The sequence below is a fragment of the Falco peregrinus genome, chromosome 8 (assembly GCF_023634155.1).
Source record: "Falco peregrinus isolate bFalPer1 chromosome 8, bFalPer1.pri, whole genome shotgun sequence".
NCBI lineage: Eukaryota > Metazoa > Chordata > Aves > Falconiformes > Falconidae > Falco > Falco peregrinus.
In genome coordinates, this window is record NC_073728.1 from 51,987,037 (window position 1) to 52,012,773 (window position 25,737).

At 36.2% G+C, this 25,737-nt stretch overlaps 1 protein-coding gene across 2 annotated transcripts in view; it reads right to left on the bottom strand.

The window, feature by feature from the left end:
- GABRG2 (gamma-aminobutyric acid type A receptor subunit gamma2) overlaps positions 1–25,737 on the bottom strand; it is a 69,021-nt gene that overhangs the window by 12,785 nt on the left and 30,499 nt on the right. For both annotated transcript variants that reach the window (XM_055812696.1, XM_055812697.1), the window contains exons 5-6: positions 25,183–25,265; positions 24,359–24,496 (exon numbers count right to left, since the gene is read on the bottom strand). In XM_055812696.1, the coding sequence (XP_055668671.1) occupies positions 24,359–24,496; positions 25,183–25,265 (221 nt within the window). The remainder of the gene's footprint in view (positions 1–24,358; positions 24,497–25,182; positions 25,266–25,737) is intronic.

Sequence of the window (25,737 nt, forward strand, 5' to 3'; positions counted from 1 at the left end):
GGCCTGATGTGTCTTCTGGAGTAGGAGATATTTTGAAAAGGAGATGCATACCATCGGTATTCAGTGATCGTCACCTTATTAAGCCCTTACAAAAGGTTTTATTTTTAACAGTCCTGTGTCATTCCAATTAACCTAGACTCAAAGCAGTCTATGTGAACTTTGCAAATTGGGAAGCTCGTCCTACCATACATTTGTGTGATACAGTAATTTGAACACCAGGATTCTGACTCTGTTAGACAGTCAGGAAAGTGAATTCTTGATCTGAGGAACCATCTGTGCGTACGTCCTGGCCTAAGTCCCAAAGGTTCAATAGAAGGAATCAGTCGTGCCAGGAAGCATAGCCAGGGGGAATGTACACTGTATTTAACTGATTTAATCAGCACAGTGGGTGTGATCCTTCATTGCTTCCTGGTTGTGGAATCATTTATACCTGTGCGAAGTGAATGGGAAATTATACCCATTAGTACTCTCTTTATGCATGTCTAAGTGACTGTGCAAAGTGTAAGTTACCGGGGAAACAAGCCTCTAATTTGTACTCAGAAGTGATTTGGAAGCTAGTACAAATGCTAGAGAAAAGAACAGCTTTCTAACATCACAGGAAATTGGTGTCTTAATTATAGTTCAGGTAGCAACACTTATAGCTGAGATTGTCTCATACTTGCTGTTATAAGGTTCTGTTTTCTGTTGTTTAAACCACTGCTACATTTAAATTATTAAAAGAACTGCAGAAAAGCTTCAAAAATTATATGTTGGCCACCTGGTCAAGTTATTTGTATGGCCTTTTTACATGTTAGCATTTCTGTGAAAATCTTTTTGGCTAAGTTAAAAGTTTTGGAAAACAACCGATGTGCACATAGGCATGTGTCCATAGAGATAAGAGGGGTTTTGAGACTTTATAAGATGACTTTATTCTGACAAGCCCTGTGCTATCTCTTTTTCTTACAAAGCTATGCATCACTGATGCATAGACAGATAGTAGAGATGGCTCTGTTCTTCTCCAGCTTTCTTTGATCCATTATACAGTCCACTACCTAGAATCTCCAGAATTTCTGTATGTGCTGAACAACACATGAGCTCCTCGCCTCATGCTGGCCCCATGTCAGGGAGCTTCATTGCGGAACTGTTCTCCTCTAAGAACTGGATGTGTTCTGTCCCAGGTTCTGAACAGGATTTTCCTTGATTCTTTGGTAAACTTAAATATTTTTGCCAGTGTTTTGTAGTATGAAAATCAATGTGTGTTTTAGTAATTCTGATAATATTTATAATGTAGCCCTTTTATGCCTAAAATGTAAAAATCTGTAGAGAAAATAAATTACATAGAATAATATTGATGACAAATTAATGGTTGGCAGAAAAATGCTAGCAAATATCTTTATTAATATTTAATATCTTTTTAAAATTTAAATTTTTCCTCTACTAGATGGATCTGTACAACTGTCAAGGAAAAAAAAAAAAAGACAGGAGTAGAGTAACACACAAGCCAAACTCTCCCAGAATTTCAGGCCATCATTTGTTCTTTAAGGACTGATCAAATGACCAACAACTAGGATTAACGCAGGTCACTGCCTGTTAGCACGATAGTGTCAGTGTGGCCAACAGCAGCCACATGGTTCATACAACCCAGACATGCACCAGCTGTCCAGATTTCCAATGGGTTTTTCTCTCCTAATTTTACACAGAAATCATACAGAAAATAAAACAAAAACCAAGTATTTGTAAAAGATTTACTTAGAGAACCATATGATGATATAGATGGAAATTAAACGTTTTTTCAAAATTAACTCCTATAAAGCAGTACATAAATAAATGTCTTGCTCATGCATGGGAAACTCTATCCAGTTCATCCTTCTGGATGGAGTATATATGGGGAAAAAAGCAAATAAATAAAAAATGTGCCACAGGAGGGCACTGTCACCTCAGAATAGAAATCAGAAATGATTGCAAGTTTGCCAGTGGAAAAGTGAATCTTAAAAATTTCTAATCATTCTTCCCGTGGAGTGTTTATGCAAACACTCAAATGGCATAACTGACTTCTATGGCTCCATTAATAGAGAGGCACTTGTAAGAACCAAACCGATTTGTATGACAGAAATATTACCAAAGTAACATCACCTTTGTGCTGTAAGTAATGAGTAAAAACTGCATAAATTGTTAATGAACAGCAACTGTGGCAGCAGAATTTATCTTCTTTTCCTCATTAATAACTAATAGATACATACTTGTTCTCTCTCTCTTTTACTGTTAACATGTCCAACAGTCTCATTTTCTGTTAGGCAGAGATCACAGCTAGCACTGTTGTTTGGGTTTTTTTTAAAAAGAATGAATATGTAAAAGTAGTTTTGTGGGAAAATAAGTGTTTTCTTTGGTTTTGTCACGGTACATGGAAACACTATTAAAATAGTAACATATAATTTCTGTAAATACCTCCCTTAAGGAGGGCCTTTCCTGTAAATTCACTGTTATCAGTACTCTAAGTAAACTTTTACTCTGAATTAATGATATTTTTTCAAAAAAAGACACTCATGATGAATTTGAAAAAAAAAATTTAAAAATGTCTAAAATAGTTTAACAGAGCGGAAAGGCTTTAATCACAGACCAGTTTGTTTCATGATGTACCCACACGTAAAAAGTGATGATCCCAGACCCAAAGGTTTTGTTGGCTAAGTCTGCAGTGTTGAGATTTCCAGAATATGTGAAAATTATATTGTTTTTCTAGAGCTGGCATTATTGCATCTTGCTGTGTATTAGTTTAGTGCCTTATATTTCTGGGTTGGAGCTAAATACCGTAATCCCACTCAGTCCAGGTGAACTTCTAATTCTCTCTAGCTCTTAAAGTGCCAACCTACTGAACCAACACTAACTATAAAAATAATAGCAAATAGGATCAAACCGCTCCTAAATGTATCCTCCTTCTTTAAAAAGGAGTTAGGCTTGGTGCCATTTTTATTCAGATATTCTGTAATAATAAATGATAACTAGTTGGTAAACTTGTGGGGCATTGCCTGTAAACAACCAATTTCCTTCACGTTGTATGCCCTTCTTCCACTTCTGGCACACTGGAGGGCAGCAGTGTTACCCAAAAACTACTATGAGTGGAGAAATAAAATAAAATAAAGAACGGTAAAATATGGACAAAGTCTTTTCTCTGTCACATCAAAACAGGTGATGATACCAGAGCTCTGGTACATGGTCTGCTCAGCAATGGCTGCATGCAGATTGCTGCCCCCACGAAAGGCAGGAAAAGGGGAGAATGAGGGACTGGAGTCAGACCTCTATCTCCCAAGTCAGACTCTGGACTACATTGTATGGTGCAGCTCTAATCTAGGATGAAAAAATCATGTAAATAGCTTAAGACTGGTGTATTTGTCCTGATACATTTTCATTTGGCTTTTGTCCCCATCTCTTTTCTCGCCTTGACAGGGTCTATATTTGGAAATCTGCTGGTATTTACTGTCTTGGTGAGTGTACTGAGTCAGCCTGAAAATGTGGTTCAGTGAGATGTCTTGCACTGTTATGGTGGTAGGAGGAAAACATAATAGTTGTTCTAAACACACAATTTTCTATGAGGATTCAAACTTAATCTCTTCAAATTATTAGCTTGTCTAAAACCTAAAGTGACATATTTTTAATGTATATTTTTCTTCTTCCAGCAGATCAGAAAGTTCTTAAGTCTGTCTAGTTCAGTCCTCATGAAACAGTACTTCTAAAATTGGTCATTTATCACATGAAGTGATGATATTAGCTCCTCCGGTGCAATATGCTTTTACATATATCACAGGAAAATAATTTTGGCTGGAGTATTTGATCACTGCGCACATGAGTGAATTTTCATAAAGACAGAAGAAAAATTTGATGCCAGTGCTGATCATAAGATGGTAAATTTATGAGATTGATTGGTATCCACAGCCAGAAATCAAAAGTCTGGGGAAAAAACAAAATCAGAAATTACACTGTCATCTAGATATCTGACCATGAGGCCTTCTTATTATCTCATTCTTTGCCAAATGCCCTTTTCATTGCTTCTGTCCTTCACAGTTTTATGTTTTCTTTGACTCACTTTTAGACTGCATAAGGGGCAGACAGTTTCAAAAAATAAGTACGTCTCTTCTTTTTCAAAAATGCTCAACAATCTCTTTCCCTCTGAGGTTTAGCAGCAAAATACCACTATTGTGTCACAGGGAAGTCATGATGTGACATCAAATACAGCAAATGTTTAGCCTTTAGGGCAAAGAAAGAAAGAAAATCTGCCATAGCATTGTAGATATTTGCTTGCAACAGACTTGAAGCACTTGGAAATGGTGCCACTCTCTACTTGACTGTTGGCACTCTGTCCGGGCATTACATAAAGAATGGGGCTATTCATGGTCATTGCTGATACAGCACAGCAACTGTACTAAGTGATTTCACCCCAATTATAAATATCCGTTTCTAAGCCATGATTATAACTTGATTATGTAATGAGGTAAAACAATATTAAGACTTTGACAAAGCTTGCACTATAGTCCATTTATATAAGATTATCTGTGGGATTCAGATAGCTGCAAGCCTGGTTTTCAATTTACATTCCAAAGCATGAATCCTAACTACATTGCACAGCAGGACAGAGGGCAGGGGATGGGAGGATATTTTCTCCTTTTTTTTTTTCTTTTTTTTTTTTAAGAGTAAAGTGTATGTCTGTGTGTGAATGTGTCTGACATCAAACACCTTGATTTCCTGTGGGAGCAGGGAGAAGGGAATTGGAATTAGTTTATGTTTGTGTGAAATGACAACCCCAGCTGATGAAACTCCTGCAAAATGAGATGAATCATTATAGCTATCCAAGCAAATGAAATTTCTTTATGTATGACATGACTTTCTGCCCGACAGTTCTGGATTTTGTTGGTCCTTGGCCGCTCATTCCATTTGAAGTGCTGTTTTCTCAGTTCATTTGACAGAATGTGTTCCACTTCTCATTAGTTTCTAATTATAGGAGGAAAGAATGTAATGACACTAGACAGTAATTAAAATCTATTACTGTTTTTCCCAACTTCCCTTTGAATTCAGAGAGACAAGATTCATCCTAAGAGGTTTGTGTTGCTTAAAAATATCAGGATGTGGAAATGCACTGAGGGCTTGAAGGTAACTTAGGTGTGTTTGTTTCTAAGGTTCCATCTGTGAATACTAGGTTTTGAAGGGAAATGAATGTTACTGATTTGCATATGATTTTTTCCTAGTTTGGGACATAATTACAAACAACTGATGTTTTTTCTTTGTTTTTGAAAGCAGCTAAGCTACTATATTGGCATTAGCAAACACAGGAGGACTTTTAGTGTGCAGGGTTAGTGTTCAGATGTGGCAGCAGCACGATGGTAATAGGTTGCAACTGCTGTTAGTGAACCATTAAGCTCCAGTGTGTAAATAATCTGCAAATTATAGAACCTTCTGCTCCTTTTCCCACTCCCCTCCTGCTTAGGAAGCATCAAGCCAGGATGAAAGCTCAGTGTCTCATCTTTGAGTGATTAGGAGTGGTTAGATTTCGAAATATCTTGTTTGCTTTACTGTGACAGAAAATTGGAACAAAGATGAGAAAATGTGAAGATGACAGAAATCTCAAGTAATGTGCAAAACTAAAGAGCCACAATTTCCAGGCAATACAACCAGTTGGGGTGCTGTTCTGTTAGACATCTTGCTGTGCCTGACAGAGTCAGGTACCCTGTGTCCTTGGCTCTTTTGGATGACTGGTTGTTATCTGAATACCTGAGGAAAAGCTGTCTGCTTCAAAAAAATTATGCACCTATAGCTAAGGGCTACACGCATGTTTAAAGCAAATGTGAGATGTAAAGGTGGGTATGAAGTTAAAGGTGGCACTTTGAGGCCTAGGTTAAAACCTGCTAACATTAAGTACCTGAATAACACAGTTAAAAGCCAGTAGTCATTCAAAAGAGGCAAGACAACTCCAAAGGGAGTCAGATCTTAGGTGGACTAATTCCCTTCGTGGTGTAATCTCAGCTAATCTGATATTAGACGTTAGGGCTCTGGTTGTGGTCAGTGGATGAGTCTGTAGGCAGAACTGCCCCCATACTGGCTGAACAAGAGGCTCACATGCCATCTATGTACTCTATTGTAGGTTCCGTAAAATTTCAGAAGTGGTTGAAAACTAGATACTGGCCTATTTGCTGAACACCACAACAGAAGAAAAGAATTAAATGTCTTTGGTCTAAACAACAGTCTTACACACATGTTAGAATACTCCCTTGAAATTAGTACTGTTTAATGAGCTTTGTACATGTCCTGGTTGCTGCACAGTGTGACTGCACAGAACTAACGCAGTTCATAAAACACGACTTCTCGGATTTGCTTTTGGATCATTATAAATTGTCTTGCATGGCAAAGGTCATCCTGGAATTCCTCTGAAAGCCTTTCATTCTGAAAGAACAGGAATTTGAGGGTACAGTGCATCTATCTAATCTTTGATCTTGATGTTTCCAGTTATTTTCAGAGTCAGGAGACAGTATTACATAACCCGGGGCTGCAGTAAAACTTGATGTTTTCTTCTACTTCCTCTCCAGAAGAGAGAAGCTATGACTGCATGGAGGCAATGTTCTGCAGGGGAGCTACAGATTTCACAGATTCATTCTGCCTGAACCTCCCAGCAGAAGAAATATTTGTAGAAGAGAGTACCACTCAAACACCAGCATCTTGCTCCCACTGAATGCACAGGGAGATTATTGGAAAGACAGTACCATAAACAGAGCCCTGGGGATGCTTGGAGGAATACAACATGCTTTATTGCTCAACTTCCAGCACTATTTTTTTTTTCTTTAGGATTTCAAATCCATTTATTTTTGGCTTCCTTTAAATATTTTAGAAGATTTCATCAGCGACTATTTAGTTTTAACCCCCCAGGAAACCAGTTTCAGTAACCAAGAAAAGACTAAAACTCACCCAGGTGTGAGATCCTGGAAGGCAAAACATCAAGGAGGAAAAGCAGTACAGATCAAACCCAACTTTTTTCAGAGCTCAGTGTGATCAGCTACCAAATGTCATGGGCTTCAGAGAGCTAGGACAGCTCAGTAATAAAAGAAGATGACTTTGAGCACAAGAATTTTCAAGTAACAAGAAATATTCATTGATTTTTATTATTATCATTATTATTATTTTGGTGATTATAATAGTGATTACTATGATAATCTCACTATATGTGCTTAGCACTGTATGATCCATTTTGCATATGAGCGAAGTGAGCCCTATGCTCTTTCTGCTAATGTATGACACCTTTCTGAACCTGCAGCCAAATGTAGCTGCTGCCAGGGTTCCTGACATCAGTACTACTAGTTTATGGGCTAGCTCATTTTTCTTTTCAACTTATATCTAATGCCATGTTACTGTTTATGAGTGAATTATTACTTTTCTTGAGACACGAACACTGGTAGAATGACCCTTAGAAACAGTTCCCTAACAGAAGTACTGATTTCTTACAATATCAAGCACAAGGAAGCTTCTCACATATGCCTGTAACCTATAAAGCTACTTTGGTTTAGAGTCCCTCCCCTAGATGTTTTACAGTGACAATATGGATAAGTCTAAATAGATTGTCTTAGGGTCTTTTCAGAGGTGGACAAAAGTGTACTTGTTTTCCTCTCATTGTTAATATGTGGCTATCGAGAATTGAAGCTGAGATAGCTGCATTAAATATTACAAATAGGCTTTCAGTTGCATTTAACTCACAAATAAAGCCATGGTTAGTCCATGCTCAGAGCTTGGTCATTCTGTATAATGTATATTCTATTTTACCAACTTATGCATATCTGCAAATATGTATTTAAGCTTGTTTCACGAGTCCTATCTAGAATTTTGGCTTGTAAAATTCCTCCATAGCAGAGTAAACCCAGTCTGGACTGGTTGGAAGATCACCTTTTGACCTAAGAGAATGTGTAAATCAAAAGAAATCAGTTTCCTAATCTGAAATATAATCCTAGAAAATATAGTGTGTTTGGCTATTACAGAGGTCTATTGCTCAAAAGAACAAAACAATTTTCTTTATCTTGCATGGTCTGTTCAAGGCATGCAAAGAACAGCCTTCTTTCTGTCTCAGTGAATATATATCTGTTGCCTGCCTACTTTCTGAGCAATATGTGCTGTCTCACACAAGTACATTCTTTCCCACATGATCTGTACTTTTCTCCTGCTGTGCATGTAAATAGCTATAATGGAGCTGGTTACTCCCATTAATGTAAATGTTTCAGGAAGGTATGTATGCATCTGCCTCAAGATAGTTGGTGACTAATAGGATTTAAAGATCTAGAGTTATAGTTTGCCATGAACTGAGCTTAACCAAAGATCACTTATTTATGTAATGTGCATGACACAGTCATGTATATTACATAAACAAGTAATATACTACGTACATGACTGTATGTTATACAGTCATATATCCATGACTTAGAAAGATTTTAAAATACCATAAATCCTACACACAAAAGCTTAGAATGATTTTCAGGAGAAGAATCTGGATATGCATGTACATTCATTTGTTTGAGATTAACTTTTTTTGGTCAACACTTTGTAAATATCTAAAAATTATTAGAATTATACTATAAACCTGTAACATCTAGGCAAGTCATTTACCTCTAAAAATTCTATTTTTCCAATGAGAAATGTGGAAGGATTTCAGAGACGTGTTCCGTATTCTTAAGTTATCCGTTATATTGCTGTAAGAGATTGCTAAATTACCTGGAAAAGAGTGCTTCAGAGTTTTCATCTATGACTATTAAAAATATAGTATTGTGACTCATACTTGTGGGGGTTTACAACTGCTTAGAACAATTTCAAATAAAAGTATTACACTGGTATTTGTTTGTTTTCCAGTTTGGGACATTCCTGTAGAAAAGGCTATCATGGACTAATGTTTGAGAGGTAAACAGTGTCCTCATTCTCCTGGTATTGGTTTGCCTGAGGACAATGCCTGCTCAGTGTGCAGATTCCAAATTGTTTCTGGTTTCTTAAGCATTTTGTCTTGCAGGAGCCAGGTGCAGACCTTCAGTAATATGTAAATTAATCTTGTTCGCAATCACAGCTAACATGTAACAGCAGAAACATCTGCTGGCAAAAGTAGGTGTTGCAAAGTAGTCTGAGGAGTGATCAGTGAGGAAATGAAATGAAAAAAACTAGCTCTAATAGAACAGTTATTTATATGCTAAGAAAGGAGATGGCAAATGCGTTTGGGTGTATTTTTAACCTTTTGAGCTTTCTAGGAGGATATTATTGACATCAGGTAGAAATGAAAATCATTGAAGGAAAGAAAAAGAAGCTGTTAAACCCAGAATCTCTAGCTATTAGAAAGGGGGGGGGGGGGGGGAAATTATTTTTTAAATCAGGCAAGAAGAAGAAATAAAAGCACTGAAGCAGAAGGTTATGGTTAAAATAGTAAATAAATGTAGAGTTAAAAAAGTAGAGGGTGTCAGAGATAGTGAGAAAGACAGAAATGATGAAAAATGGCAAAGAGTGAGATGATATTCAAAATTATACTTAGTACCAAGAGCAAGAGTAAGACAGGCCATAGACCTGCATGCAACAGGCTTGAATGGAAGAATAGCAACGGAGAGGATGCTTAGTTTGAAGATCATGTCTCAGAAGAGACAGCTATGGATCATGAATAATTTATAACCAGTACTGCCATTTGAAGTCAAACAGATCAAGCTTAGGATGTAAAAAAATTCTTTAAAGTCTACAGATACCATCTTGAAATTTCAGTTACCAGCTTCACAGGAATAAAGGTAGAGCTTCTAGGTGTATGTAATCACTGTAGTCCAAATCCTACAAGGTATTTAAATGACTTGCCCTTTTCAGGAGGAGACCTTTGAAGAACTATTTATTTCTCAAATAGGCATACTCAGTATAACGTTCGCAGCTACTACAAAACAGGTTCCCCTGGGAGTCTCCATTCCACGTCGCAGTGTGAATACCATCACGGTGTATGTTTTCAGGCCAGGAAGTGCAACCTCTTAATATTTTTTTTAAAGTAAGGTTATAACACTGTGAATCCCAAGGGTTATGTCTTTTAAAGACTTTTCTCTTTTAACATTTGAAATGTTACATCCTGGAAAGCTTTTAAAAATGAACTGGCAATTCTGGGACTGATACACTGTGTGGCATACAGAGAAGGATGCATTTGGAGTCCCACAGGACTGTGATGAGGGAATCGTGGGCTGAGCTTTACCATGTAGGTTGGAGTGTATCCTACACATCAGTGATGTAATATAAAGTCACTGGAAGGTAGATCTCTGTAAGGTCTCCTACACGGTTTTTTAGAAGTTCAGCTGCTGTGTTTGCAACTCCACAGAGAGATAAGGCTGCAGCTGGTGCTAGGCACCAGAAAAGGTTAATATGCTCAAGAGAGTCATCCAAATCTTCCTGTGGAGGTTGCTATCTTTTATAAGACTTAAGGGTTAAGATGATAGGTTGGATGCAGAAATGATGCAGTTGTCATTCATATCTTGCAGGTATAGCTTGTTGTAGAGATTCTTTACGAGACAGTCATGACGTTGCCTCAGATACTGTAAGGCAGAAGGATATTCAAAGCCCAGGAGTTGAAGCAATAAAATTACCGGCAATAACTTCTTACACCCAACAAAACAATATTTGCTTTAAAAGGAGCTCATGAGTTTCCTGGAAGGGATGTGGATATGGAAATGCCATCCAGTTTTCTTCAAGAAAACAACACTCCCAGGAGGCAAATGCAGCACTACTCCTCCACGGCGCTGGGCCCAGCAGCAGGCCTCCCTTCTGGTTCAGCTCTGCTGGCCCCCTTCCCTCGCAAGCTCTTTACCATTCATATGCACATACGGCAGGTGGGAGAGAAAGAGTAGCTAGAGCCAAGAAAGCATTTAAAATGACTTGGTAGAGTGAGAAAAAAAGAAGTCGGAGGTTTGGTTTTTTGTCATGACGTTCAGGTTTCACCATGGAAGTGACAGCAACGTTCCCAAACTGCATCCCGGCAGTCCCTAGCCAGATGAATTTTAAACATTTTATCATTTCTAGAAGTAGAATAAGTTCAAAAGAAAATGACTGGTGGTAGTTTTTGAAAAATACATGTTTTACTGATGTAGTTTCCACCCTGTTTCTTGATCCTAACAGCTCTATGTGAACACCTTTTTAAGCAAAGTGAACGTTTGCAAATGCGAATGCAGGCGTAAACAAAGTTCTCCAAGAATCTTTCAACCTGAAACAATTTATTTGGTTTTTAGTTTGTATTACCATGAGCTAGCAACTGTGATCTTGGATTAAAATTCCACTATCATAGAAATCATATCTAGAAGAAATAAAAAAGATTGTATCCCCCAAGTCTGCATTCCCCAAGTAAGTGAATTACAGAATTAGAACTTTGTCATATCAAAAGTAGTATTTCTCATTGCCCTTCTCTGAAAGGCTACTTTTTCTGTTATTTTTATATTGTATTTCAAGTTTTGTGCATGAGTAGTACCTGTGGTACTTCATTCAGATAGGCATATTAACAATCATCATACATATCTTTGATTTTAGCTAGTGCAGGTGGAGTAAGTCTCCCTAATTTAACTAACCTAGTCTGAAGTGTAGGGTCTGTATATGAAGAACTTTAGCTTTGGCTGGATTCCCTCATTGTTTAGAGGTGCTAGAATAAAATAATTACTTTAAGAACCTTTCTATGTACATTTTTTTTCTGAAGCCTGCTATAGAATCTTCATACAAAAGTTCAGTATATATTAGAAAATTACTGTCTTCTTAATTCCACACACCAAATCCAAACTGTTTATCTGAACTGTGCATAAAATAATTGCTATTCTTCAACCTACAAATATTAGGATGAACACTTCTCAGATTATTTATTTCCTGATTTCAGTTTATTTCTCAATATTCTCATTATGATATCAACTCATAGAGCTTGAGTCCCATCTGGAGGTTAGAATTACAATGGCTTGTAAAGTGCAATGAAAAATGAAACAAATAATGAATAGTCCTTTTTTAAAAGCCTCAGAAGTGGTACTGTTTAAGCTTTTGTTAAAACTTAGAGAAGCATATTGTTTTTTATCCCGTTCCTCTAAGATAAATCAAGGTTGTACTATCTCAGGCCCTCCTTGTTTATAATTCTGAAAATATTGATCAACTATAACTGTTTACAGAAGTTGCAAAGTGTCAAAAAGACAGGTAGAGTGATGTGAGGGACTGTCATAAAATGCTACCCTACCGCTTTCCACAACATCAGCCACTCCATACACTCTTCCTCCCACAGAAAGTTAGGGTGTGAATTTGGTTGTTATTAGACTCCAAAGAAATGGCTTAGGGAACACCTATGAGGAATGCTTCAGCTGCTGAAAAAGCTTAAACTGGCGTTTACATTTTCATTAGACAGTAAAGAATTCTGCCATGAGATGCAAATCTATAAGAAATCAACCCTTTTGCTCACAGAACTATTAATTTTTTGTACTTAAATTATCCCTAGAGAAAATACCACATCAGGACAAAATGTCCATTTAAAACTTTTAAGGATGTGAACTCTAGGAATGAAGTGGACCAGAGAAAAAGAAATAGATATTTTTTTCCTCGTAACTCATCAGCCTCATCAGCACAGCACTGTTTAGGAGGTATGGTTAATTGCAAAGCTACCTAACGAAGAAGAGGTGAGCACCAAAGCTGGCAAACTCAGCAGGGGAACATCTGCTTGTGGTTGCTTTTATATTGACTTGTTTCAGAACGTAACCTGAGTGATGGTAACTATTGCAAGTATGAAACGATTCATCTTCCGGCACAAAATAGGCACTACCACTCCTAATCACATGCCAGCTGGGTTATCCTAGATCAGCTGGCTGGTAGGGAGTTCAACATCAACAGTCTTAGTCATTGCAAAGCTCTGAAACACTACTGCCATCACCGATGTGGCTATGTTCTAACATAAATTGCCATATCGTCTGTGGGAGGATACTGTGGTACCTTTTCTCTCTGGGCTACTGGTGGGATTTGCTCTTGACATGTAAAATGAACCAGTTCATGAGTTCAGAGAAATGTCGTACTTCCATATTCCAGTGTTCAGAGGGCTGATCTCCTCTTTCACTTTTCTTCCCTGATCTATAGAGCCATAATGGGGTTTTGATATTTGCACTGTTTGCTAGTAATAAATTCTCACAGTGAAATTCTTTTCTTTTCTTGTCAACAGAGATATGGTGTCTCTCTCTGAACTGAAGGTTATCATAGATTTCCTATACTTGAAAGCCTATTTCTTTTTTTCTGTAGTATTGTTAAATCTAGTCACACAGCTTTTGGCAATTATTATTTTTAAAAACTAATAATAGAAAAAGAAAAGTAATTTCTTTTCTTCATATTCAATAATGATTTTGCTTTTCCCAGGATGACAATAAAAGCTGAGAGTTATTAGAGAACTCTTATTTCAGAGCTCAAATCCTTAGCACTCGAGCAAACATAGCTGCAATTACAGTATGCTGTCATGAATTGCCCTGGTTATTGTTATTGCACTTGTACAACCAAAGTTAAGATATGCAGCTCCATGACATTGCTGTTTCACTTTATGGTTTTGCAACTGGAGCAATCTAATAGCTCTGTTCCAGACTGGTAGTTTACCAGTGATATAAGAAAGGAAATTTTGGTGAACTACAAGGGTGGTTGGAAATATTCAAACTTGGTTTATATTGTTTTAAAATAAATGTTACTGGATAACAGCAGCAAACATTCTAAGAAATCACCACCAATCCTTTATTGACTATATATTTTTGAATTTTGCTGTCTGTAATTTGAATGGACAGGGTGTGAACTCATTTTAGGGTTTTTTGGAGGGGGGAAAGGGAAGAGAGTTGTTTGGTTTTATTTTTTTTAACCTATACACTCAAAACAGAAGCAACCTTGTATGACTGTTATCCATACAGCATGACTGTACTCCCTCTTCAAACTCATAGTCTCAAGATAAAAAGAGAAGAAATTGAGCTACAATTAACAAGAACATATTTGCAATAGTCAAGTTTTTTGATAATTTTCTCCATTCTTAGAACTATGTATAAGAAAGAACAAATAGCAATTTGGTGACTAGTTTCATTATCATTTTTAGTCACTAGCATTAAGACACACAAAGGGTGTTATGGTACTTTATGCATTAAATCTTGAAAAATATTTCAAAATTCTCTTATGTAGGACATGATACAAGAAATATTATAACATAAATTTTATCCCACAGCTCTTTAGCCTTAATTATGCAGTCTTCTTGAGAGAGTAAAGAACTCACTTAATAGACTGTATCACTTTTTGAGATAAGTGGCATATTTATAGCTTCCATAACGTACATCAAAATGAGGGCAATTATGCCTTGTTTAAAAAGGCAAAGTTAATACACATGCTATTTACAATTAAGAATTTGTTTTAACAATAAAAATGAGGAAGTTAACGTTTGTGAAACATAAAATGATGACAAATATTTGAACATTACTACCATGCTTAACATTATGCTACTATATTCTTCTGTGGGGGTGTGTTGTCAACATTATAGGATGGTTTTGTGGAACTGTAGATAACATATCTAAAAATGTAAGCAGAAGATTTTATAATCACAAGGTACTGCAGAGAGTTTTAGAAGTTTGTACATTCTGTACACATTTTCATTTAACACCCTAGACTTTTCTTTTTGTTTCTACTGGTTTATTTAATACAAAAAGCTAAAAATCAAAGCTCACTGGGAAGGTGTCTTTAAATTTTGTGGTGTTAAATTAGTTTGTTGGTTGTTTTTTTTTTTGTTTTTTTTTTTTTACATGGGATATTTGGCTGGATTTGAGCCTTGTTAGCTCCCATCAATGCTGCCTGACTCAGATACTTTTATTATACAGATTTGTATATCTTACTTCCACTCAGCATTTCAATTACATCTATTCAAATACAATGACAACCTCCCTCAACAAAACAGTATCTTAGATAAGTAGGTTACTAAAATGCTATGTAATGACATGAGACTGAGAGGCTAGAAATTGCACTTGTAAACTAAAGGGATTTAAGTGTGTAATAACAGCCTTAGAGGCATATGTTTATTAATTAGGACATATATGTGCCTCAGGCAAATCCAAGCTTATTTCTAATGAACCATCCCTACGTTATACACATCGTGAACATTAAGCTACCATCACCTTCAAACATCCTTAATGAATTTATTTTCTCTTACTGAAAGACTAGGAACGTGGTGAGTAAAGTAATACCAAGGGGGGAAAATGTGAAAGAAATTATCTTAAAATTATTGTACTACAAACATATTTTTTGAACATAAAAAGGGTCTAGAAGTGAAATGTCAGTGAGGAAATTGACCACCAGTGTTATGCTGATCAATTAAGAGGTTACAGAGATTATTACCTTGTGACTCTATAGCTGAAAGGCTGAAGTGCTCTGGAACCCTCCAATTTATCACAGGATTGCTTGAAGTTTAATTATTTAAACAGCACAATAAAAAAATTATATATTTGCATTAGTAATTTAAACATATTTATTATGAAGAAAATTCTTCTTAGAAAAAGGTTAATATTCAGAGTTATTTTAATGCTAAAATAATTATGAATATAGACCGGTTTTTAACTACTAGAGTCATTGTGTCTAATGCCTTTGAACCAAAGATTTCTCACCACAATTCATTATAATCAGATCTAGCTCCAGTTTCAGAGTGAATTGCAGTGATTTTCTCTTGTGATATTGCAAGCTTCTGTGAAAGCCAGTCAGTGGGTGGGTTATGATGATTTCATTACACAACAGGAATTTAAAAAGGGAGTTGGGATGTTAATACATTTTGTGTCTCAAAGAGTCATCAGTACTCACAAAAATATATTCATAGGGACATTAGAAGCATCACAAAAATTTGCATGCTTAGCTATTTATAGGAAAGTCTTTAAGACATAAATCTCCGAATTTGCTGATTTTATCATAAAACTAATAATATTCAAAATTATTTTCCCTTTATTTTTAAATAATTTAAATTTTCTAAGGGATCTAATTATTTTCTTCCTATTAAATGAACAAATATTATTTCTTAAAGCCACTGTTCTGTTATATCCACAAAACTATATTTATTACAAAACCAATCTTGCCTTTAACATCTGTGCTTTTGCAATTACCCTGCATTAGGTTCAATGGAAATGTTTGTAAGATTGCACATTATCCCCTATTCTCTGGTTAGTTGTATATTAATCCTTTTTATCCTTACATGACCTTTCTAAAGCTCAGTTTAAACTGTAGCAAGCCATGCTTTCAGATGCGACAAACCTTCAGAAAGACAAACTCAGAAAAATAAACTTAACCTTCAAGAGTTTTTGTTCGATTGGGAAGTTTTACTGGGGTGGGTTGAAAGAAGTTTCAGGACACATCATCCCTTTTCTTCAGGGACAGTCATGATTTCGCTTTGCTGGGGTAACACAGTTGACAATGAGTCTCGTAAAAACTGTCAGTAAAAAAGGGCTGAATTACTGAATCACTGGAATTTTAAGAAAGCCTTTAACCCCTCTCAAAAGATAAAAAGTAATCATCAAATTGCCTTTCAATTCTTTAAATGATTAGTTAGAAGCAGGTGAACTTCAGTGCCTAAACTTGAAGCTATACAGATACAAGCCTGAACAGAAAAGTCAGATTCTTTCAATCTATAAGAATTTTGAACATACTGAATCCACAGGAATAGTGGGGTTTTTTTCCTGCCCGTTAAACCACTAAGATCTAGCCAGTCACTGTGAAAGAGTGTTAAGGGGTTAAGTTGAAAGTAAGAAAGGGTTAAGTTAAGGGGTCCTTGTGCTCTGGATGCTTTTTTGCATTAACCCCAAAGCAGCAGATGGCCCTTCAATCCTCATTCACCGCCTTGGTTTGGGGTTTCTCGCTGCTTGTCTTCAGGCACTTTCTGAGGAGTCTTACAGCAGCTAAAAATGTTAGGGAAACATATTTCCTATGGTTGCACTGCACTTTACCCCATAAACTGCAAAGATCCTTTTTCTTGTGGTTGTAACTGAGCATGCAGCAGAAAACCAGGCCAAAACTAGCTGTTAATTATATGCATTACTTGGATCCACAGGCTTTCTTGTTGGGTATGTCATTTGTGTTAAATTCCCTGTTCCTCGCCTATACTGTTAAGGTGGCATGGATTTTCCTGTTCTGTGCTGTCATAGGAATAAGTCCATAGTGAGTTCAAAGACAACTACAGACCAGATGATGAACAGAGAGGTGTTTGGATGAATGGAGAAAGTGGGAAGGTAACTGTGCAGATTTGTTCAGGTCTTTTGGGATCTTGCTAACAGCTGAATGAGCCAGTACAGAAGAGACCCAAATGCAATTGCCTCGGGTCCTTCCCAGCCATTCCAGGGGAGGCCTCTGTCCCTCGTGTTTGCAATGCATTGTAGTTTCTCAGGAAACCTTCAGATTGTTCCTGTCATCTTGTCTGCCTCACAGGGATTATATAAGGATAAATATTTCTAAGGTGTTTTGATTTTGCAGTTCTGAAAAAGTGCATGTACATAGACCTTAGGTGTTCTGCATGACAAGGAGGATCCAAAAAGACTGCTTAGTGAATTAGTCCATTTATGCAGCCATGTGAATTCATCTATAAATACACATTTGCCATACAATTAACCAACCTGGATGAGAAAATGTGCAGTATACAACAGGTATGGGAGGGAATTGCACCATATCTTTACTCTTTGAAGACGTGATCTTGAAATATACACTGATTATTTTGAATTAACAAACTTTTCAACATTTGTAACTTTTACAAACATTCATTAATCGCTATGGTTTGATGAATGACAACGCGAGTATCTGGATTTGAGAAAAGTTTGTTATTCATATTTGATAAATGCTTGTTTTCCGTTATTCTTCAAAAAAATGTGTAGGAATAGTTACCTTAAACTGGTTTTATTCCCTGACAGCAATATCAAAATGCTGTAAGCTACCACCAGAACACAAATCTTCCTCCAGCTCACAGTATTGTCTGTAACCCTTTATAATTGTGGTATAGGAAAGTTAAATGACTCAACTCTTCCTGTATTTTTTTTTTTCAAATAATGATATGTTTGGCACAGTAATGTTAAACAGTGATTCATGTGAGTTAAAATAAGGGAGACTTTAAATAAAAAATAATAGTATGTGTATATATATATATATATATATATATGTAAGCAAAAATACTCCCTGATGTTCTCTTCTGGACAAGTGATAAGAATATTTATATTAGCAGTAAAGTCTTAAGGTATAGCTAATATATTTTAGGGTTATCATAAGGATATTAGCTTAGAGCTGAGGATTTCCTTTGAAGGAGCAAACATAAAAATATGCTTTCAGTCCATTGTGTTTTCCTACTGCTCAAAATGTTTCACTGTCCTACAGAGACAGTATTCTTTTAGCAAGTATGTTTAAGGTAATAATTTAATACAGATTTTCAAAAAACAAAGATATTGGCATAAATACCCTCCTAAACCATAAATAGAACAATAAAGATACACAGAACAATTTAATAGTAAGCTAGGTTTTTATGACTTAAAGCTTATGTCATATGTGCTCCTCTGCAAAGAGGATACAAAGTATGTTTAAATACTGACAAAAGCAAAATGCAGGTACTAGTATCTTGTACATAATCACTAGGTAAAAATTATAAGATAGGAAATGTTTTCAATTCTCAGAGGGATCTCCCTAACAATACCATACGCTATAATCGACCCATACCAGAATCTAGAGTTGTGCATGGGGCTGTCAGGGAGTTTTAGGCACAGTGGAAACCCACCGTAGCCATTTTTTAATGTCGGTTTGCCCACACAGATCTTCAAATATGATATGCACCTGTCATGTCATATATTTTGACTTAATAAAGAAGCATAAGACGAAGACTCTTGGGTTTTTTATGCATTATGAAACCTCTGGGGAGTGCATGCCTGCCAACAGTTCAATTCATTATGATACAGCATTAAAATAAAGTACAAAAGTCTGCAGATATGTCCTCTTCAGAAAAATAATAGCCTTGACCACATTTTCCTGACAAAACAGAAACCAGACCTAGATCTATTTATGTGGCTTAATAGATGCATAGCAAGATAAATATTTAATTACCAAGTTTATCAATTATGAGCAATATTCTGTCTCTACTGCACAGCTCTGATTAGCTCTGTAAAACACAGAACAGGAAGAAAATAAAAAAGAATTTATAGTTATTGGCTCACTAGTTTCATGAATCCTGTGCAGCTTGTTGAATTGCTATTTATTGATTAGTCTTATAATGCCTTTGTATCTAATTAAAAATTCAGGACAGGCTCTGTGAATAAGCAATAGACAATGTCTGGTCTAAAAAAGGAACTACCCAGTCACAAAGAACTGGGAATACTAGAAGCTCCATCTGTCCTGAATAATTACACATTCACAAACAATTTTGCATAGTACAGTTTTTTGTATGTTCAAAAACACTGGAATAGTAAGTAGAAATTGAGTTTGTCTAGTAATTTTATGAAATTCATAGAAACTTATTGATAGAAAGAATGTCAAGATATAAGCTAGTCCTTTCCTCCTGGTTTGAGGTATGATTTCATAAAACCTCTGATTTTAGGGTTTCTACAATCTTCCTAAATAGTATGTGTCAGTGACAATTATTGTTATGGTTGAAAAAGAGTATGTTTGGTTTAATCCTTTGATCACTAATTATATTTTCTTCCAGGCTAGTTCCATACTTCCAAATACTTCCATAGATCAAGTTTTCCAAACCCTTTACTTGTTTTTTGCTTTACCCTGTCTTTCTTAAAATGTTGCACTTAAAATGAACCTTTTTTAATCAAGCAGAATGCAGCAAGTATTTAAAATCAGTTTTTCCTATTTTCCTGTTCCCAAAGTGCAACATGTCCCCGGTTGGTGTCATCCACTTGTGCATTATATTTTTGAAATCTTATACTTGTGTCACTTCTTGTGTTGCAGCAACAATCAGCAAAATTAAAGCTTATCTTTCTTGCTAGTCAAATCTGTGTTGAGAGTTCTCTAGAAAAACTTCCCTGAAGTGTCTCCTAAGCAATAGGCACTTTTTGTTCTATAATGTGATTCTAGCTAAACTCTATAATGTTTTCATTTTGACATCAAAAAGTGAAGAACAGTAGCATTTGCTGATAAGATTCACAAGTGGTGGATTTGCTGGACTCTTTTCTCACCTAATTTGTTTCTTATTTTTATCCACAGTGAATATAAAAGGTCAGAAATTAGATATAGAACAGTTCTTAAAGCAAAAAAAGAAAAACTGACATTCATTTGAATTAAATGTATTGTGAGATACTAAATGAGAATATGGAGGATGGAAAAGTACATCCTGTGCTGGAGCAGTCTTCTGGTGTTCTTCCTTTTATTATTGCTGCTTATTGTATGATACAACTCTTTCTACGTGGTGTCCACTATTTGCCCCGTTTGCCACTAGGTGTACATTTGTCCCATGTATAGACCATGTCTCTAATAAATCACACCCCCTTAAACAACTGAAGACATTGTTAGTAAAACATGAACTCTGAATCTGTCAGTAAAGCAACAGATTTTACTATGCAACCTCAGCATTAGGTCTGAAGGAGAATTTTGTAAATTTGATGCTTTCTTTGTAAGGACTACTCACAGCAGTATCCATCTAATTTTCAGAAGTTGGTGAATTTTTATTCTCCTGACTTTTCCATTAGTTCATGTCTTTATTACTGGAGAATCTCACTACCATTCAGTGGATGGGACTTTACACTGTGTGTAAATAGGTCACACAAGAGAAATGGTCGTTTCTTAATAAATGAGAATTGTTTGAGCAGTGATTATGGACATCCTTCAATAATACAATAAATCTTAGATCCATCTCATTCTATAAGTGTGTGAGGTCAACTGTAGTAGCTTATATAACTCAGATGATATTGTGTCTTAATATGCACTTTACTGCAAATAAATCTGAACCAAACCACTGTTATTTACACAGCACAGGTTGTAGTGAAAAAGCAAAAAATATACACAGGTAATATATTATTAAATGCACAGACTATTTAGTAATTTTAATTAAATGTTCATAGGGCAGAAGGTTGAGTGCTAACTGTTCTTAACAGTCCCCACTATTAATGGACAGTGGATTCCATTAGCTAAGTCCGTTCTTATGTTGCTTGGTCCGTGACTTCCGAAGAAAATTAAAGTCAGATGTTCATGTTCAGTTTGGAGAGAAACAAACTGACAGTTCAAGATGACTCACTTCAGATAAGAGAAAAGACAGGAAGGTTTGTAGTATTCCAGTTGCTTTTTTCTGATGTTATTGGGATTTGCTAACTGATCAGAGACAGAATTCCGACATCTGGCCCTTTCAGTTAATCTCACATTTCTGCAGGGCATGCAAAGGAAGAGCAGCAGATAAATGTAGTCAATTCAGCAAGTCCGTCAGATCTTATGAAGCTTACACTTGACTCAAACAATCCTTGTTCTCCTCTGCCCATAAATCAGCCCAGATCTCAAATGTTCAGCTATGGCGTGACAGAAAGAGAGGTAACTGAGTTTGTAATGACCAAGTCTCAGCCATCCTTTCTGATTCTCTTCTCTGCTCCAGTCACCAAGCAAGCATAGCCCTCAGGAACTAAAGTGCGTTAGTTACTAGGAAGCATGAAGCTGGGAACAAGTATTTGTTTTGAAATGGAGTAAATGCAGATATGGAAATTTTACTCCAGTTTCAAATACATTAACACTACTCCCAGTCTCCTGTTCTGTAACTGTTCAGTCTCATATTCTCTAATTCCCCCTTCTTGTGTTCAGGTTTCCTTGGTTTGTGTTGTCAACTAAATTTAGTTTTGAGGAAGAGTTCTTGGAGGTATAGTATTTCCAACATCTCGTTTATCTTTCCACTGCCTCCATTGTACGTCAGCTCATACCCCGGTGAAGCACTGACAGTGATCAGTTTGTCATTAGTCTGTACCTAGATTGTATTGTACGCAGCACTGCACTTAGATGCTTAAAGTCTCGAGATTTATTTTTGCTGTACGGGCATTCAAACATTGAACTTGTGTACTCAGGCTGCATATAGGTTGCTAATAAATCTATAAGCTTGGAATACTTTTCTTTTGGGCAAACTATTGAAAATGTGTGCATGAAAGAGAGTAATTACAGGTAGAGTAGGGGTCTGGCTGAGGAATGCTGGACTTCATGTAGCTCCCAACATGCTAATAAGGCACTTAAGTAAGCAATGAACACTCTTCAGCTCCACCAGCTTTAAGAAAATATTTGTAGGAGATAGACCAGATTTATGACAATCTCTATTTTGTTGTTTTGGGGTTTTTTTCTCACCTTCTAATTATTTAGATACTGCACCTAGATCAAAATCAAATATAACTTTCTTGCATATCTGTGGTCATAAAAACAAATCAAACAGAAGAAGAAATATATATGCAGGACATTTTTCCAATTTTTTTATACTCAGCAGGTCTTTGAAAGCAGCTCAGCAGGTGGAGTAGCTTTCACAAATATTTCTTCTTATGAATTGAGTGTTTACTAGAGTGACTCTTTGCTGCTTTAAAGTGCGTGCTAGCTGCTGATTTTTTTAAAAGTATATTAAAAGGGCTGGTGTGTTGTCATATTAAAAACTACTGATGCAACATTGTGATTAGTACTTCATTAATAAAATACTAAATTATATAAATATATTTTTATAAATACAAATAAAATACTAAAAATACTAGTATCTTATTGCTTTCTGTGTTTTACTATTTGTTTCCCAGTACGTACTTTCTTCACGCTAGCAGAACATTAGAGTGATTTTGATTCACCAGTGCAAGGTGAATCAGTGGATCTGAAGCTTGTAAGCACGTTAAGATTTTATTACTTTCTATCTCTGACAAAAATGTTTATTAGAGAATGGTTGAAGCAGAAAAGGAAAGAGAAGAGCAAATAAGAAATCCTCAAATTAAGGCTGAAATAAAATTAGTTTTCAACCTGGGCAGGATGAGACCTTAGACCACACTTGGGTACACTGCTGCCTTTTGTGCTTTGCCTGTTGCAGGAGCAGTCTTAGATGAGATGTATTGCTGTTTATATTTTTTGCGTTAAGAGCAATTTGCCACGTCATATGTAATGGTGGTTATTAGCAGCTATGGCTCCCACACAAACTGCTCTCTTTTACACCTTTATTTCTGTTTTCCTGGGAAAATGAGAAAGGTCAGGTGCTTTCTTGAATAGCTGACTAAATATCTTCCTCAGCTAAAATGGCAGAAGATGCCATAAGACAAATGTGGCTACAGCTGGGAGGCTTCATCCCATTTTTGCCCTGGTCATAAGACTGAACATGTCATTGGTGCTTAATGTCCAGTGATTCAGGAGCTGGAACTTGAACTAATGCTCATCCTCCTTGTTTGCACTCCAGTGCAATGCACAGCAGGCTCCTCTCAACTCTAGAATATCTCACTCTCCCTCTGAATACAATAGCAACCTGACCTTTTAGAAATAAAATGGATGGGGATATTTTTGAAGTCAGAATTAACACAGATGTCTGAATTTAAATCAATATATTTTTCAGAACAATAAAATAAGGTAACAATCAAAAGCAACCTGAAAAAAAACCCAACACCTGCTTTCATTTCACTGGTCTTTTTGAAACTGAGAAATCAAAAGCAAAGGGATATCAGGCACATACCAGAATATTAATATACAATTCCTCTTTGTGTCCTTTCTCATATTCACTGATTTTCTTTCCACCGAGTAATAATATATATGTCTAGAAGAATGTATTTTCCTGCTTAGTTAGTAGGGTTAAAATTGCTATTTTTATTAAACGTTGAGTACTTCCTCATTTATCATGTTAAGTTCCATTACTTGTTTCCAAGGAGATAGAAATATGCAGGAAAATCACGTGAGACACTGATTTGTAAGGCTGTTCTCTTTAATGAGAGTAGAATGTGCCCTGTTTTCAGGAACAAAATAAACTTGGAGCTACTGTAGTAAAGCAGTTGGGATTTTGAATGTCATTTCTGTGCAGGCCTACTTTCTGCTTCTGAAGGGTGGAAGAGGATTGTAAAATATTCAAATCAGTATCAGATTGCCATTTAGTGGCTCAGCTGTGCTGTTTTCTATACTGAAGCAGGATAGGAACTCCCCTCACCACCACCACGACCACCACCACCCTTGTAGTAGTGGCTTTCTCTTGACAGTTTTAGGTATTTCTTGAAGAACAAGAGTGGACAATTTATTTTTTCTCCTGTGAGTTTTTCTTCAGAAATACTAAAGCCTGAATGGTTCCATAAGTATTTAAAAACCTGTAATGGTTCAGTGAAGTGCCAATGCTAAGTTTTAAACAGAGGCATCTTTTTTTTCTTTCTGTAAATAAAATCCTAACTTAATCTGAAGGTAAACAGATCGGTTGTCTTACCTGAAGTAGTCTTCACCACCTCAGTTGTATTCCTTAATCCTGTAAAGGAGAACTGGTAAAGCCTCCAGGACCTGGTGTCCCCCACCTCCACTGAGCTGCGCTTCCACTGGTAAATGATCTCTTCTCTTGGGTAGCCATCTTATTGCAATGGAAAATACAGAATGCTTTGTTTTGCAGTCATTGCTGGGATTTTAGTGTACTTTGGGGAGTAAAAAACCTATTTCCTATTTCTCAAAAAAACTGATGAAGCATATTGCAACTGAATTATAGATATATTTTTCTCAAGATACTTGGTGGTGTCTTTTATTTAATGTTACATTTTATTTTACTTATTATAAATTAAAATAACACTTGAGGTAATTTTTCAAGAATTAGTATTCCAGTTTTGCAGACTCAATAGGATACAATTTTGCACATTCTTCAATTATGGCCAAAAATTCTGCAGCTGGACTGGGAATTCACACCTTGACCTGACTGCAAAATGCCAAACTCTTGGCTCCAACTACTGCAATAGTAAAACACCTCTGTGCAGAGAGAAAGTATCAGGCCATGAGGCTTTGACGCTGAAAGCAAAAATTTCTACTGTTATGCTAAGATATAAGCATAAATTAATCACGTAGATCCCAGAAATTGTAGCATTCCTTAGTTGTATTTGTGAACATACATGATTCATGTACTTGAAGATGAGGTCAAAATAAAACTGAAAACCATTGGAGTATATCTAGTTAGGAAGGTAACCCTCACTGATTGTAGGTATGTAAATATAAATGTATAATTGGTTCAGTATGGATCAGAAAAGGGGTATTTCTAGGCATATTACTTACAGCTTGAAAATTCCAGGGGGCAGGAATGGGCATCCATTGGGAAGTTGTGTAACTGTAGCTGACACTCAGCATCAATTGTCAGCCTGAGGAGAAAGAGATCAGGATATGCAGATTGTACTTGAGAAGTTTGTCCTGAAAACTACATCAAGGCAAGCAAAATGAGATTCTTACTAATATGGAACCTGACTATGAAACATGCAAATATAATATCTATATAAAGCAAAATGATATGTATGTCTTAATTTGGGTATTTCAAGCATAGGAAGACTTCATGGTTACTGATAAGCAGTGTTTCTTTTTTGGTTACATAGGCCCTGATCATCTATTTTCTGGATTGTGTGATAGAATAAGATATTAAAGTTCTGTTCCCATGCATCTGAAATGGCAGCATTACTCATGACTGGCAAATCCATAAGTAGATATACAGGTCATCTCATGAGCAATGACAAATCTCTGTGTCACAACATGCCATAATGCACTAGAGAAATGCATTTTACGTGACAAAAATTCTATTTCAAAAATGATGGATGGGAGTCCAGATTTAGACATCTACAT